General features: G+C 32.0%; 2 protein-coding genes across 32 annotated transcripts in view; both read right to left on the bottom strand.

Annotated features, from left to right (window-relative positions):
* Positions 1 to 1905: 1905 nt before the first annotated feature.
* LOC127737533 (uncharacterized) lies at positions 1906 to 9478 on the bottom strand. Its single transcript, XM_052248342.1, has 2 exons — positions 8304 to 9478; positions 1906 to 3062 (listed from the first exon to the last, which is right to left on the bottom strand). Exons 1-2 carry the CDS (start codon positions 8304 to 8306, stop codon positions 2046 to 2048), a joined length of 1020 nt encoding a protein of 339 aa, XP_052104302.1. The 5' UTR covers positions 8307 to 9478; the 3' UTR covers positions 1906 to 2045.
* A 1357-nt stretch (positions 9479 to 10835) lies between these two features.
* LOC127737434 (trichohyalin-like) overlaps positions 10836 to 17539 on the bottom strand; it is a 66948-nt gene continuing 60244 nt past the window's right edge. For all 31 annotated transcript variants that reach the window (XM_052248192.1, XM_052248233.1, XM_052248279.1 and 28 more), the window contains 4 exons: positions 16098 to 16165; positions 14860 to 14946; positions 14000 to 14056; positions 10836 to 12562 (listed from right to left, as the gene is read on the bottom strand). In XM_052248192.1, the coding sequence (XP_052104152.1) occupies positions 12553 to 12562; positions 14000 to 14056; positions 14860 to 14946; positions 16098 to 16165 (222 nt within the window). In that variant the 3' untranslated portion in view covers positions 10836 to 12552. The remainder of the gene's footprint in view (positions 12563 to 13999; positions 14057 to 14859; positions 14947 to 16097; positions 16166 to 17539) is intronic.

The following is a 17539-nucleotide window of genomic DNA, read 5'->3' as shown; positions in this document are numbered from 1 at the left end:
TAAGAAATAGTACTCACCACCTGCTAACCATGTAATATCAAATCAGTTGTTATAAATAAACAAATCATAGATACCAGGATTAATTTTTAGTACACCAGACGCGCGTTTCGTTTACAAAAGACTCTTCAGCGACGCTCGAATCAAAAACGTTCAAAAGGGGCAAACTAAAGTACGAGGTTTAATAGCGTTCAAGACTTAAAATTCCAAAAGGTTTTGCCAAATATAGCTTGGGTAATTTATTCCTGGGGTTTGAAATCCTTTGTATTTTGAAAAACAAACTCGATGTATTTTGCATTTTGTAGATAACTGACGTTTTGTAATTATATCATTCTCAACAATCACTTCTAACTTTTCAACTTCGTACTACTAGTATTGCAAATTACCCCGTAGGTAAAAGTCATATAAAACCTGACGATCTTATTGAATAATTGTAACGTTTTTTTTAGGTATTTTTGTGTTGCCACTGCGTTGTCAGTTTGTTTTCGACTTATGAATTGGAATGTCGCCTTGGTATCTTTCGACTCTCTTTTAGTTGATTGTCTTTGATATTGACACAGACTGACGACTTCAAACTTGAATCTTTAACTTCAAACTAGAGAGTGAAGACACCAAAGGGGCAATCGAAAACTGAAGTTAAAGGGACTGTTCTCCTTAGAAAGAAAAAATGAAAAGAAGCTAGCATTGTCCTTTGACTTCACGTTCCGCTTTTTAGAAGATGTCCACTTGCTAAATAATTCAAAGTTTGGTGACTAAGTTGAACGCATTTAGACCATCGAACTGCAAATTTAGAATACAAAGTAAAGCAACAAAAATACCGAACTCCAAGGAAAATTCAAAACGGAAAGTCCCTTAACAATGGCAAAATCAAAAGCTCAAACACATAAAAAGAATGGATAACAACTGTCATATTCCTGACTTGGTACAGGCATTTTCTTATGTAGAAAATGGTGGACAACAATGTGTGAACAAAACAAACAGACATAATAGGTAAAAATGTTAAGAACAGATATAGTTAAGTCTGCCTCATATCTTGATTTACATCAAAAAATTGACAATAAGGGTCGGTTAAGAACAGTAATTTACAACAAAGAATTTCAACTTCCCAATTGTGAACTTCCACATATATGACAAAATTCCAGCAGCACCTGCATATGGATTGCATTACCAATCAAAATTTTCTTGATAAAGGATTGCTGTTTACAAGGAAGCTATAACCAAATGTTCAAAAAGTGGTGAAGTTGAGGTCATCACTTTGAAAATTTTACAGACACCATCACGAGTTGGTTGACCGTTATGGAATCTCAGTTCAATTACATGAGCAACAGGACGGAAGCCACATGTAGAGCAGGATGTGCTTATTATCCTTCCGAAACATTTCACATCACCCAGGTTTTTAGCGAGGCTCGTGTTGCTCAGTCTTTAATCTTCTATGTTGTGTTTTGTATTCAGTTGTTTGTTGTTATTTATTTTCGTTTATCGTTTTATTGCCATTGCGTTGTCAGTTTGTCATAGACTTTTGACTTTAAATATCCCTTTGATATCTTCCGACTCTGTTATTTCTAAATTTATTCGGAGATCTTATTTTGATGATCATTTTTATTGATTGCATTATTTTTCTCTCTTTATTTTACCGTTTTCAAGAGAATATAAATAATGCAAAATGTATACAAAATTAAGGGCAAAAGCTCCAACAAATACTAGTAGCCAATTGACGATTTCAGTCCAGTTGACTTATTTGGAGATCTTATTTTTGTTGAATATTTTAGTTGCTCTCTAGCTTTTACAATTACCAAGAAAAATTAACAACGCAAAAATGGATAGAAATTCTGATTGAAGGATAGTAACACCTATAAAAATTCGATTTCCAATTCAGGTCATGTTGACTTATTTGTAGATTTTCAAAATGTTTTATTTGATTACAAGATTGTATATACAGCTATTAATAAACAAACCACAAACTAATAAGATAAAGCGTTCTTGAAATTGAATGTCAAAACACATTTTCGAAGAAGATATACTCGTTGGATCATAATATAGCCTTAGAACTATGCCGATGTAGATCCTATATGGAAGTATAAGTCTTGGTGATCTTGAATTGTGTAATCTTTTGATGAATCGTCAGTGTTTGCACTATATGGTATACGTGTCATTTCACTGTAATTTGAACTGTTCTCGTTGTGTATGGGTTGTTGTTGATTTTTCTTCCTCCGTCTTCTTCGACAAAACAAATAACCGCATAGTACAATCAGGATGACACCAAGACAGATACAAAATCCTATGATACCATCTGTTATGCGTTGTGATACTTGATCGGATTTATCCATAGTTGAAGGTACATTATTGCTTTCATTGGATGATAGATATATTCTGTATTGGCGAGTTAGACTGTATCTTGGAATGATCTCAAAGTTTTCATATTCGCAAAGAAGTTTGGCAAAAAAGGAATAATACTTCCAGCTCGTATATATATTTATGTATTGTTCATTTATTTTCTTTGTGTTTTCATTGTATGTATTGATTAAAACCCCTGCATCTTTTGATTTGATACAGCTATATTTCATAATGGCACATGTCGTCTTATCAGGAAGACATGTTAAATTCAAATCAACGTCTTTCTTACATAAATTGATTATTGCGAGTTCAGCTTTACAAGCATCTTGTTTAATGCCCTTCAATATGCCTTCTTCTTCAAGATTTTGATGAAACTGAACCATTATTGCAGAAATAATTGAATATATTGGAGAAGATATTTTTAGAACAAGTTGTCGATGGAAAGGTTGCACACCATTACCATCTTGAAGGTAATAAACTAAATTCACACTTCTATTCACAACTTCATCATCACAGACACCAATTAATGTACCTACAGAATTAGGGAGACATGCAAAGTTATCTCTCATACAATCATTTTCCTGGCATGGCGATTTGTGGTTTTTTCGGTAGGCGTTGAAACGAAGAGGGACATCATGATTGTCATCTTGGATTTTAGCTTTAACTCCAACTATGGATGCAAATACACCGGTTGCAAATACAATACATATCAACGTCACATATTTCATTTTCTGAAAAAGAAGCAAATTATTAAATTTTGTTGCCTATCACTTTTAAAAGCATTTGCTCTTGTCATAACATTATTAAGTAACATGTTTTAAAACTTAGTATTATTTGAACTAGTGTCAAGCTATCCAGCAATTCTCATCCTGCAATTCTCTTGCGATAAAGCTATCCTGCAATTAGTCATCCTGCAATTGCGTTCGAAAAACAACTTGAGTGACAATTTTATTTTTTTCAAAATCATGGTTTTTGACTTGTTTTGTTTGAAAAAAAAGATAAATATAAAGTTTTTTATATCCCATTCACAAATTTCTAGCTTTAGTTTACAAATTTCTAACTCATCTTTACGGTCTATAACTAGAATTTACAATTAGAAAAATCATGACGATTCACAAAGAGATATATATCTGTGAAGTACCGGATATGGTTTCGTTTTTATGCATGTTTAAGAATTTCTTGGGTAAGCATTCTTAAAGGCCCAAAATTTCGTTCGAAACACGGAAATAAAGCCAAATTCGATAAAATACGCTCTATGGTCACCCACTTTCCAACCAATTGTCTGGGTAGTTCCTTGTGGCTAGGGATTAAAGACTCTGCTTAAATGAACAGCTATTATATAGTACTACAACGGGAAGGTAACGAATTTTTGGGGTAAGCTTTCTTAAAGGCCGAAAATTTCGTCCGAAATATGCAAGTAAAGCCAAATATACGATATAATACGCATTTCGGTACCCACTTTCCGACCCATTGTTTTGGTAGTTTTTTATGGCTAGGGATTAGAGACTCAGCTCTAATGAATAGCTATTGAATATTACTACAACGGGAGGGTAATGAATTTCTGGGGTTAGCATTCTTAAAGGCCGAAAATGTCGTCCGAAACATGGAAATAAGCAAAATTCGATAAAATACGCTCTAGGGTCACCCACTTTCCAACCGATTATCTGGGTAGTTCTTAATGGCTAGGGATTATAGACTCTGCTTCAATGGATAGCTATTATATAGTACTACTTTGGGATAGTAGAGAATTTCTGGGGTAAACATTCTTAAAGGCCCAAAATTTCGTTCGAAACACGGAAAAAAGCCAAATTCGATAAAATACGCTCTAGGGTCACCCACTTTCCAACCAATTATCTTGGTAGTTCTTAATGAGTAGGGATTATAAACTCTTCTTCAATGAATAGCTATTGAGTAGTACTACAACAGGAAGGTAAAGAATTTCTGGGGTTAGCTTTATTAAAGGGCCAAAATATCGTTCGAAACACGGAAATAAAGCCAAATTCGATAAAATACGCTCAATGGTCACCTACTTTTCAACAAATTGTCTGGGTAGTTCTTAATGGCTAGGGATTAGAGACTCTGCTTCAATGAATAGCTATTATATAGTACTACATCGGTATAGTAGAGAATTTTTGGGGTAAGCTATTTTAAAGGCCAAAAATTTCGTTCCAAACACGGAAAAAAGCCAAATTTTATAAAATACGCATTGGGGTACCCACTTTCCGGCCCATTGTTTCTGTAGTTCTTACTGGCTAGGCATTAGAAACTCTGCTTCGATGAATAGCTATTATATAGTACTACATCGGGACGGTAAAGAATTTTTTGGGTAAGCATTTTTTAAGGCCGAAAATTTCGTCCGAAATATGGAAATAAAGCCAAATTCGATAAAATACGCTCTAGGATCACACACTTTCCAACCAATCATCTGGCTAGTTCTTAATGGCTAGGGATTATAAACTCTGCTTCAATGAATAGCTACCGGTATTATATAGTACTACATTGGGATAGTAGAGAGTTTCTGGGGTAAGCATTCTTAAAGGCAGAAAATTTCGTTCGAAACACGGAAAAAAAGCCAAATTCGATGAAATACGCGTTGAGGTACCCACTTTCCGACCCATTAATTTGGTAGTTCTTTATGGCTAGGGATTATAGACTCTGCTCTAATAAATAGCTATTGGATAGTACTACAACGGGAGGGTAAAGAATTTATGGGGTACGCTTTCTTAAAGGCCCAACATTTCGTTCGAAACACGGAAATAAAGCCAAATTCGATAAAATACGCTCTAGGGTCACCCACTTTCCAACCAATTGTCTGGGTAGTTCTTTATGGCTAGGGATTAAAAACTCTGCTTCAATGAACAGCTATTATATAGTACTACATTGGGATAGTAGAGAATCTCTGGGGTAAGCATTCTTAAAAGCCCAAAATTTCGTTCGAAACATGGAAAAAAGCCAAATTCTATAAAATACGCATTGGGGTACGCACTTTCCGACCCATTAATTCTGTAGTTCTTTATGGCTAGGGATTAGAGACTCTGCTCTAATGAATAGCTATTTGATATTACTACAACGGGAGAGTAAAGAATTTCTGGGGTAAGCATTCTTACAGGCCAAAATGTCGTCCGAAACATGGAAATAAGCAAAATTCGATAAAATACGCTCTAGGGTCACCCAATTTCCAACCAATTATCTGGGTAGTCATTACTATAGTGTGTCAACTTCATATGTGAATCAGTAAATAAGTGATTTATTTATTAAAGAAGAACATACATCATACAGTACCAACATTCGGCACTGTTCATTGTTTCGTTGACAGTAAACGAATAAGACCGATCGTGCGTCCCATATCTCTTAGACCACTTTAATGTCATTTAATGTGCTAGATCTTCATCAAACACATACAATATTTCAAAAATTCGAATGTTCGCATCTAAGGAATGTATACGCCAAAAAATCCGATTATATCTTAATGTCGTGTTATCTAATAACTTTTTCACTATATTCATTTTGGCAGTCATACTGTGAAATGGCCTTCCATACTCTCGGCATCCTGTAAAGTAGTTCCGAAAAAATAACAATATGTCTATGTTGAATGAGTAACTGATATTATCTGTATTATAGCAAATGTCTTGTAAAACAAAGCAGAAAAAGTGTATTACGCATTTTTCGTGCAAGTGGCTTGCGCTTGAATTTAATTAGATGGTGGGTTTATTTTTTTTAATCAATGTATGGCATGCAAAGAAAAAAAAATAATTTGACTTATGACGCACTATCCCGTTCTAGTTGAATCCAGTGCATATTTTATCAAATATGACTTTTTTTCCGTGTTACGGACGAAATTTTCGGCCTTTAAGAATGCTTACCCCAGAAATTCTTTACCCTCACGTTGTAGTACTATCCAATAGCTATTCATTAGGGCAGCGTCTATAATGCCTAGCCATAAAGAACTACCGAGACAATGGGTCGGAAAGTGGGTGCCCCCAATGCGTATTTTATCGAATTGGGCTTTATTTCCATGTTTCGGACGCAATTTTCGTCCTCTAGGAATGCTTACCCCAGAAATTCTTTGGCCCCTCGTTGTAGTACTACCCAAAAGCTATTTATTAGAGCAGAATCTATAACCCCTAGCCATACAGAACTGCCGGGGCAATGGTTTTGAACAAGTGGGTGACCCAGTTTTAAATAGAAGTTGTGTTGTAGGTATACCATGAAAAAAATCATTTTACATCAAAATTCTGTATTTTTAGTCGTTAATATGAGTTTCGAAAATCGCAAATTTGGGTTTAACATGGGTTTATACGAATCACATCCTGGACTTATTAACGGATAATACTTTGTTTGAATCGTCATCATGATAGTATTGTAAATGCTAATTACAAAACCGTAAATATGAGTTAGAAATTTGCAAACTAAATTTAGAATTTTGTTAATGGGATATAAAAGTCTTTGATTTTCTATATAAATCTTATTTTCGAACGAAAAAGTCAAAAACTATGGTTTTAAAGAAAAATAAAATTGTCGCTCAATTAAGTAGTTTTCCAAACGCAATTACAGGATGACGAATTGCAGGATAGATGTTTATAAAGAGAATTGCAGAATGAGAATTGCTGGATAGCTTGACACTAGTATTATTTTGAACTTGTTGAAACCTGAAGCAAACCCCAAATAATGTTATACTGTGAATTTTACGAAATACAGAACAAGATTTGAAATAGTTCCTAGCGTGAAAAATCATGGAAAACTGATTGCCGAGGACACAGTTTAATGTTATTACTCAAAGAACAAAAATAGTATAGAAACTAACGTAGAACCCATGTCTGTAATTCCTGATCGGGTAAACAGATCATGCCAACAATAAAACGTTCGAGTTAATTTGAATCTAAGATGTTATCATATTATCATTTTGTTTTAAAAATTTTATTATCAAATTCCAAAATCAAAATTATATCGCTGATATCAATAAGATTTATAATAAATATATATACAAAAAATACGCAGAAGCGGTTTTAACGCCTTTTTGATAACTGTTCCTTTCCTTCTCACGCGTATTGACCTACCTTCAAGTACATTTGCAAGCTGGGTTTATTGCATAATATGATCATAAAAAATTTACAAACAACAAATGTTTACACAGTACATGTTTGGCTTCAACACACACGTGTATACTTTAGATTTTAATAAATACCATTTGTGTGTCAACTGCTTTTCCCCTTAAGACCTCGATAGTTTAAATACCAGAAATAGTGGAGTAATAATGTGAGCCCATGCAAGAAGTACTATTTGACTTTGTAACCTGTTAAAGTATCGCATCATTCTCGCAACACCTGCCTAGAAACTTCTAGATCAGACAAATTTTATAGATAAACATAATTTATTTAAAGATTCGTCAAAATATACGCTGTTACTTTTATTAAAAGCTACACGATTTATTTAGATTCGAAGGAAGTTTCAGACAATTAATTTTGATTCGCATTGTCATTGTAACACAAATATACAGTACCCTATATTTATTGATTTTCATTCATATTGTCTATGGTGTAAGGATTCAGTTTCTAGTGAACAATTTTGTCAATAAAATAAAGAAATAATATATGACATATCTTGAATAATAAAATAACTTCGTACATATTAATTATTTAAAGTAAGTTCGGATTAATATATTTGAAGGGACAATCATATCATGCCAGTTCTTCCTTCAAACTACGAAGCCCAATAGGTATCTTATGTTAACTATATTTTTATAATAACTATCTAGTCACAAAAATAAAATGATAAGAAAGTAATCACTAACCATTTTTGTAATAAACAACAAGGAAACTTAATGATGGTGCACATTGAGTAAAAATATATCCATTCTGATAAACACTTACATTTTAAAGGGTTTAACGACCAGTATTCGCATAGTCATAATAATAAATAGAAACAGTATTATACAGAAAAGATTTTATGTATATAAAATAAATTAACTTTACCATATATAGAAAATGTTTGCTGTGTATCCAGAACAAAAGAATGTATGTGTCATATAGACGTGGAAGTATTTCACAATGACTCTGAGAAAGGGTGAGGCAAAACCCTCGTCTGAAAAACGTTTAAATTCAGGAGTCTTTTCGTTTCTTCAATTTAACTTGGAATATCAACCAAGGCTATCTAATAGAAAAACAAAATACACCACTCAGTAGCAGCTAAAAAATATAATTTCTCTGTAATATCAAAATACTTTTAATTGCACTGTTTTCTTCTTTTAAACAACTGTACATTTTAGTTTAACATTAATGCAAGGCCACCCGAAAAATTATGGAATCGTTAATTCCGTCAGAGACATGTTATACCCAATTATGAGTGTAGTATATGTCTCGGATTTATTACTATTATCACAAGTAACATTATAAAAGCAAATAGACATCTCACAAAAGACAACGATAACAATATCATACGTCTAGCTTTAAGTGAGAGAACCTCTTTCGAGTTTGTTCATACTTTGAAAACAATTCGACTTCTGTGGTTAATTGAAGGTCCCTGGGTCCAGTTGAATCAGGGGTTTAATTGTTTTTTTCGTATTCCATTGGCCCCTGAAGATTTGTGTACTGAATATTTTTTCATCACGCCCATATAATGAACATTTTTTCATCACGCCCATATAAAACGTAATAACTGAATATATATGTTTCACCATAGAAATACTATATTATACGGCTCTGGTTGCACTGACATATTTCACATTTCTGTTTACAAAATTAGAACTGATATTTTGATTCGTTGTCCAGGTACCGTCAATGGTAATACTACCACTGGTCGATACTTCTGCTAATTGACTGTCAGTCCCCGAGGGTATCACGTAAGCCCAGTAGCCAATATTTCGGTACTGGCATGAAAATACGGATAGTATTTGAATTTAACTTGCTGTTATAAAATTTTTAAAATCATTTTAAATTAAGCAAAAGCTATAATTCCTTGTTCGGATTTGGCTTTACTTTATGTCCTTTTTTGGTTTTATTAGCTCTTCAACGATTGTTTAGGGATTTGAATTTTTAAAATATTTTGTTCTCCATCATCACTGAAGAGACATTAATGGTCTAAATGCGCATCTGGTGCAATAAAATTGGTACCGTTAGTGTTATTAGCTGTACTAATTGATTTTGTTCGGTTATATCAGCTCGACTGCTGTTGCATTTGGTTTTCTTTTCCTAAAACTTGACCTCGACTTGGCTGGAGCATCACTGAGGATTAAATGTCGAAATGCGCACCTAGTGCATAACAATAGGTACAGTTAAATATTATAACTAGGCCATCAGAACCGATATCAGGTCTATTATAATAGACTTATTTCATCATTATCTAAAATCTTCACAAAGACTGCAAACAGGTTCAACATGTGCACCTCCTACTTTGGACAGACTTGTTGAAGTTTTTTCAGGTTCTCCAATGGAAGAATTAAGTAATAAAATTGAGAATGGAAACGGGGAATGTGTCAGATAATTATTCCTAAAGTAATGAACATAGAGAAGTTCTCGCTCGGACAAACACTCCATTATCTTGTGTATTATAAGAGCGCTAACCTTATTAAGCACGGGGAGGTAAGTTGTGTCATTACATGGTAAAGAGGGTATCTAGCTATCCTAAAGTTACCTGCAACATTATTTAAACTGTAAAAAATGATATGTTTCACTGACATTTTATTTCATTGTTCTGTGTGTCATTACGGAAGCATGGGTATTTTATATATAATAATTTCACCCAATATTTCCCTGCTTCATGTCCCACACCACCAATTCACCTACTTACCATATATTTAGAGCTTTGGCAAAACTACTCTGACAAAAATAGTGCTTTTTATGTTATTTACTTAAAATGGCAAATGAATTTACCTGAATGAAACTTGTGCTGAATAAGAAATATATTTTAACCCCAAGTTTACCTGCACATGAATTTGCAATTTCAATTTAAGTGTAGATGTGGTGCATGCTTATTGAGATTTTAAGAAAACCAAAGTGCTTTTTTTAGTAGTAAGTGACTCTGGAACATCATGCATCACTACAATACTTTATAAATTGGTCAAAATTGGCATGTAGAAAGGTGCTAATTGTACAATTCAGGATATGCATAGTTCTCTTGAAGCTAAACGTTGGTAAAATATTTGGAGAGCTGTGAAAATTGTAAAATTTGGATGAATATATAGAGATTTTGAATTTGTGGCGTGACACCTTCAGTTACAGAGAGGATTCAGTTAGTTATGATCAGCATGAAATTCTCTATTAACTATCAAATAAATAAGTATGAGATATTTGAGACAACACAAAATATTTACTGAACCAACAATATAAAAAAGAAACAGCACTTTTTGCTATCAAGAACAAACCTCAATCTGAAACAGCATGGCATGTTCATAAAAAATTGGGTTATTTATTAAAACAAAATGTGGTCAACTTCATCTTTCTTGATTTTTTTATAGCCAAGGGATGTACTTCCAACAAAGTCAATCATGTGAGAAGTCAGAAACAAGATTTAAAAGATATGAAAACATTTTATTTCTTCATAATTCTATCTTATACAAATAAATAAGAGGTGTAGCACTGAGGCTACAACATATATCTAGCACTATAGAAACACTTATACCCAGACCCAAAAAGTTCAAACATTAAAGTAGGTCACAGTGACATCAACATAAAATGTATTCAAATTACAATTGGCAAGTTTTATTAATATACCAAGTAGAATATGAGTTGCAAGTTTTTGATCCAATAAACAGAAAAAGAATTTTAAAAAAGAATTAACAAAATTTTGTCATACTATAACTATTAATCTGAAAATTTATTATATCCTTTGATGTGAAATTTCAAACCAGAATTATTCTTGTTTCCAAATTATGTATGTAAATTTGCATCTTACTTTTAAATATAGAAATATTGACTTTAATCTTCCATAAATCTGTCAGATATTTATCACTCCATATACTTTAAACTTTAAACAAAAAAAGTATCTTCAACATTCAATGTTATCAAAACCTTAATCTGACATATCAGCTATCTCTGGCAATGATAATTAAGTCTTTGTTATAACAACAATTGTAAAAATATTAATAAACCCAAGACAACAATATTAGACACACATACAGTCTTAACATTAATATACAAAGACAAAAAAACAAAATAATCAGAATAAACTTGCAGAAGTGTTTGAATAATTAAAAACCATCTTGTAAAACACAAGAATTGAAATGAAGAGACCAACGAATAATGAAATACTGAAATTACTATTATGACATAAAAATACCTTTCAATATGGCAAAAATATGGACGGATATTGATAATAAATTAAATATATATAAAAATAAAAGTATGATATATAAAAATATAATCATAGAAAAATGTGAAATAATATAAAATAGTATGTGTGATATTATGTTACAATGTAGCAAACACATCTATTTTTAAGAGACAGACCTAAAAACTAAATAAATATCTAAAGAAAATCAATTAAAATTGTCTGATTTGTGCTTATCTATAAATTTCTTTTGTTTGGTATGATAAAATTAAATCAAAATAACCTATACCTTCAAAAAACGAAACTGAAGTCATAAAGATAACAGAATATAAAACCAATTAATTATTGAAAAGGTATTGTTCGAATCTTAATGTAAGATATTTATCTAAATTTTAAAATAATTAATTCAGTGTTTGTAATAATGCATAATCATAAAAAATCTATACATTTCAAATAAATGAAATTAGAAGGAATAACAAAATTTCATTCTTGATGTAAATTAATTATTTTACACAACTTTTTACTTTAATATGTATAATAGAAATGATAATTTGGCACAAATTTTCTGTGTTTCTTAATACAATTAAATCACTATTGTAACTATGTGTTTCATTTCTACTTCTAAATTGTAAATCTACATACTGTTTTTACTTTTTAATAAATAAATGTGTATTCAATTTCATTTATGAAAATCCAAGTTTATGTTTCATCTGTACTATGTATTAGTATAAAAGACGTGATAATCCTCTGGCTAAATAAAACATTGTCATATATATAATACAAGAGAGCTATCCATCCTTATTTTCTTGGTTAAATAAATTCAAATATCACATAATATTGGACATAAATATCACAGTTTTGTTGTTGCTAAGTCATCCCTATTTATTTGGTTGCTGGGTCATTATAATTAATGTTGTTGCTATGGTGATGAGCATCTATTATTTTACAGGAATACCATTAGTCATATCTACAAATAGATCAAATGGCAAATTAATATATTATATAAGTCCAATTTCTAATTTTGTTGCTATGAAATTAACCTCCATCTTATACACCAAGGTCTATTGACAATCTACAAAAAAAGAACTACACAGAAAAAAAAACCCACAACATCTGTCAATGGCGCTTTCAATTTGTTTTTGATATGGACTTTAATCAGTTTGTTATCAGTAAATTAAAATCAAACTAAATACTATTGTTATACATATGCACCTTCATGGTTCTTTAACTTCTACAATCTGTCGATACCTGTATTTTGGCATTGCAGAAGGTCATGTTTTTCTTTTACTGATAATGACGTTTTTACACTAAACCATTGGATGTTGGATGTGTACTGATTGATATTTAAGTAATAGATACACAATTTTTTTATTATTTGTTATTGGCTTTGAACTAGCTGTCAGTAACTGTGAGTACTCTCAAATCTGTACTTAAATGTCTTTTTTGTTGTGGGGATGTATAAATACCCTAGGCTGCCATGTCCGGTAAATGTTTTAGTTAGTTGTTTTTTTTACTTTTGTTTAGTTATGTTTGAAACAATTGATTGAAATAATATATTAACTTACATTTACAAGGAAAATTGAAGTTACGAGAGAATATTTTACAGTACCTCCCTTCATATGAAATGCTTGTAATATTTCCATGCTGTGCTTTCCATATATAATTTATCAATACCATACCACCAAAGTGCACATAGACAAACATTCCAGTTACCACATTCAAGTAGTTGAAGGACCACTGTGGATTTATTTCATTTTTAGGACTTCAGTTTTTATAGATTTTGATTATAGGCAAAGCAATTCAAACAACAATGAAATACAGATTTTCTATTATCTTGATAAAAGACAATGATGAAATTATGATAAAGGATTATCATAAAACTCAATTTACTCTCTCAATTTACTCCCTCAAATGTAATTCCATAAATCCACAGTATACAAAAGATACCACTTTACTAAAGTTTGAGTTAGCTTGCAACCGTGTGGACCAGTGACAAGAGACCGTAAAGACTCATGACCATAGAAACCACTGCAGCTACACACAACTCAATACCTTAATACCTAGGTATAGATTAATCTAAATGGGCCTGTCATATGGTCTCTCCCCAGGTTGGTCCATTGGCCTATATCCCGGTTGGTCAATATGTCGGTCCATGGGCCTTGCTGCTCCAGGTCTCTCCATGGGCTTATTTTCTGTGCCATAATATGGGGTGTCAACAGGCCTTTCTGATGGCTTGTCTCCTTGTCTTGTTGTTGGCCAATCCCTCGGTCTATCATACATCATATCATTAGGCCTATCCCTAGATCTTGGTCGATATTCACCTGGCCTACCTGCAGACCTCTCCCTAGATCTTGGCCTATCACCTAGTCTACCTCTGGACAAGGGTCTATTTCTATGTTCATACCTGTCATTTGGTCCACCTAATCCACCAGCCCTCGAGTATTCTGGATCTTCAAATCGTCTGAAATAAAAGCAAAGTATCACATGCATGTCAATTTTAAAATATGTGAAAAGTTAGCAAACTTTTACCTTCCAGTATTGTTTAGAAGACATTATCATCCTTAAGAAGGCAACATTTTAATGAAATAATAAAACTGTAATTTTACAATGAAACAAATCTGTAGAAATGATATTAAATTACAGTTAGTTTTTTGGATCATCCTGAATTACTATCTACTACTTGTTACTATTACAAATTGTGACAGTTTTTCTCATTGTGAAACATAACTAAAGTATTAACAAGACTAGATATGAACTGCATAAAAAAAAATCAAACCATGAACAAAATGTAGGTCAAGGTAACCAACTTATAAAAAAATGTATAACTGTTAACAGGAGTTGTTGAAATGGAGTTGATAAATCATCACTGATTCCTTAGAAAAATGTTTTGTCAATATCAAACTGTATGAGAATTGTAATGTTGACATATCCTCATGGATTTCTGATATATGGACGTACCACAAAACTAAATCAAATCATTACAGACAAGACACACTGTCAAGTGAACATCAATATGGCTCTTATAAAATCATGCTTACATCTTTGTCACTAAGACTCTATGGGGATAGTTGTCTCATTGGTTTCTTAGATATGGACATAAACACAAACCAAATCAAATCAAATCATTACCAACACAGACCGTCACATATACATCTTTATGGCTCATACAAAACCATGCTTACATCTATGTGATGTAGATTCTATGGGGATAGCTGTCTCATTGGCAATCAAACCATATCTCCTTCTCAGTATCTAAAGTTTTACCTGTATGAAGCTTCCTCTCTTCGCTTTGAGTCTAAAATTTCCTCATATGATGGAGTTTGCCTTCTGCCATAACTTGCTGGACGATCTCTGAAAATATATTATAGAGGAATAAAGATTATGTTATGGTGTTTATTAATTTGTTAACTTGGAACAATTCACTCGAAGGATCTTGAAATTTAATTTGTGAGTGAAAAAAGGCAACTTAACATGTCAACTAACAATGCAACTTTTTTTACTTATAATTCTGATAAAATGCACTAAATTTTATTCAGATAAAAAATGTCTACAACAACTACATAACTACTCCCACTGTGCAGGACTTTATACTTGTGACACCATAAAACAGATTTATATATGTTATAAATTTTATAGGTTGTCATGATGCTGACCAAGTCAGAGAGATGCATCAGACATTTACTGTTGTTTAGTTTAAAATAAAGATTAAATACTGCAAGTTAACTGTAAAAGATAGAAATTCTTAATTTAACAAGTGAAACTGCGAGCTACTGTTCACTGACGATACCCCCGCCCAAATACTTTACAGTAAACAGGAAGTTGTTGAGTGATGAATCTGAAAACCCATCACACGGTATAGCTGACTTATATAAACCCTGAAACCAAATTTCAGAAATCCTTATCATTCTTATGATGTAGTTCCTGAGAAAAATGCGACGAAAAATAATCATGGGACGGACGGACGGATGGATGAACGGACAGACAAAGGTAAAACAGTATACCCCCCCCCCCTTTTTTTAAAGCGGGGGTATAATAATTTCTATATAAGTGATGGTTTTGAAATTAAATAATCTTTTTAATTTAATGTTGACCTAGATGTTTTTGTTTCAGATATAAACTGAGTTCTCTCATTGGCAACCATTTCACATCTTCTTATTTTTATATGTAAACAAGATACAGATGGTTCAAGGTATTACATATACTTGTATTACTGTACTGAAGTGCCAATTATCAGTGATATTTGTAATTTTGCTAATATTAATTATATATATAATTGTTGAACTGACAAAAATATGCAAAGGTTCAATTACAACTTGAAGGGGACAAATAAAGAGAATTAAGATGATGGAATGATAGATAAAATAATGTGGTTTACTTCGGGAAATAGCACCATTTATTACCATGATTTTTTCTCCTATATTTTATCTCTTATTAAATACTCTGTACATCTCATTATTTTACAACTAAGATAAATGTATCTAATGAGGTTAACAGTAGTATACCTTGGAGGTTCCTGGTCCCTTACAGGACTTTTGTGAAATGGTGGAGGATCCTGCTGGAACCAACTATCCTGTAACATAAAAGTTATAACATTTGAAATATTAACTCTAAGGATTCTTTTAAAAATTCCCAGGTGAAATATTTATTTTAAATTCCAAACAAATTATTTAAATAAAATTATTTTTGCTTTCATCTACCCTTAAGAGTGTAAAAAATTAAGACATATTTACTTTAAACCAACTTATTTTCATGAGCAATTTATTTTTCGCGAAATTCGTGAGTAGAAAAACATGTGAATATAAATCGTTGCGAATATGTAAAACTTGGATCTTTCCTTATTTAGCTAAATCAAATAAATTAGAAAAACTCAAAATTTAATCGCTGCAAAGTGGACTATAAAGGACTTAACTCTAAATAAAGTATCTGTGTAAATAGGTTGGTTTACAGTATATGTGAATGTTCCTTGGCTTGTCAATTGTGTGTGTAAGTTTGTAAATTTTGAGTCGCTTTCTTAATGTAGGTATGCATTCTTTGTTATTGAAGGCTACATAGTGACTTCTACATGTTCTTTTTGTTCCATTGTGCTGTTGGGCTGCTGTTAATCATTTTTCAGCATAAAGTACACATTTCGTACCTATTTTCTATTCACCTTTCATTAATTAGTTTTTTTCATGAAACAGAAGCATTTACAAGATCTTAGTTTTGTCAGTAGAAGAATCCAATGTGCACTAATGCACTTACATGAGGGTTTCTCAGAGATTTTTCTATACAAGTTATAATGTGCTGATCAAATTTCAAAGAAAGAAAACATATTTGCTTCACACACAAAATAAGCAGAAAATAAAAGTGCTCCATTCAAAGCCATTCATTTAAGAAACAGCAGTTCAGATTATTAAAGAATAGAGTTTAATGAAAATTGAAATGAATTTACTCTTTATTAAAACAATTGATTATTAGTAAGAGTAGAAGCAAACTCAGGAAAAATGTGTGCCTTTAATGTCGTCCTCACAAGAACAAGCAAGTTTGGATGTTTAAATAATTTCAAATGAACAATTTCATTAATACACATTTTCCCTACCAACCAAAGATAGATATAAGATTCACACAAGATGTTAAACAGTCAAATTTTCACATTTTCTATATTTTGCAAAACAATTCGCTGATCAGATTAAAGTTATCATCGATAACTACAAATTCAACACTGTAAAAATTTGACTCTAAGTTAACTGGAAATTTCTTTAAGGGACAAAATTTCTAATTTACTGTACATGTTTTTAAGTCCTGTTTCATTTCCCCATACCCAAGCCCAACTGACCTTTCAAAAACCAATTTTTTTTTTATTCTTAACTATATTTAATTTTATTTGATTTCAGACTCCCCCTTTCCACCGTTTAGACAAGATTTACCCCTTTTTTATCATCCTGGATTTGCCTATGGATAGTAA

The sequence above is a fragment of the Mytilus californianus genome, unplaced genomic scaffold (genome assembly GCF_021869535.1).
Source record: "Mytilus californianus isolate M0D057914Y unplaced genomic scaffold, xbMytCali1.0.p SCAF_1, whole genome shotgun sequence".
In the NCBI taxonomy this organism is placed as follows: domain Eukaryota; kingdom Metazoa; phylum Mollusca; class Bivalvia; order Mytilida; family Mytilidae; genus Mytilus; species Mytilus californianus.
This window is presented reverse-complemented; position numbering and strand designations above follow the sequence as displayed.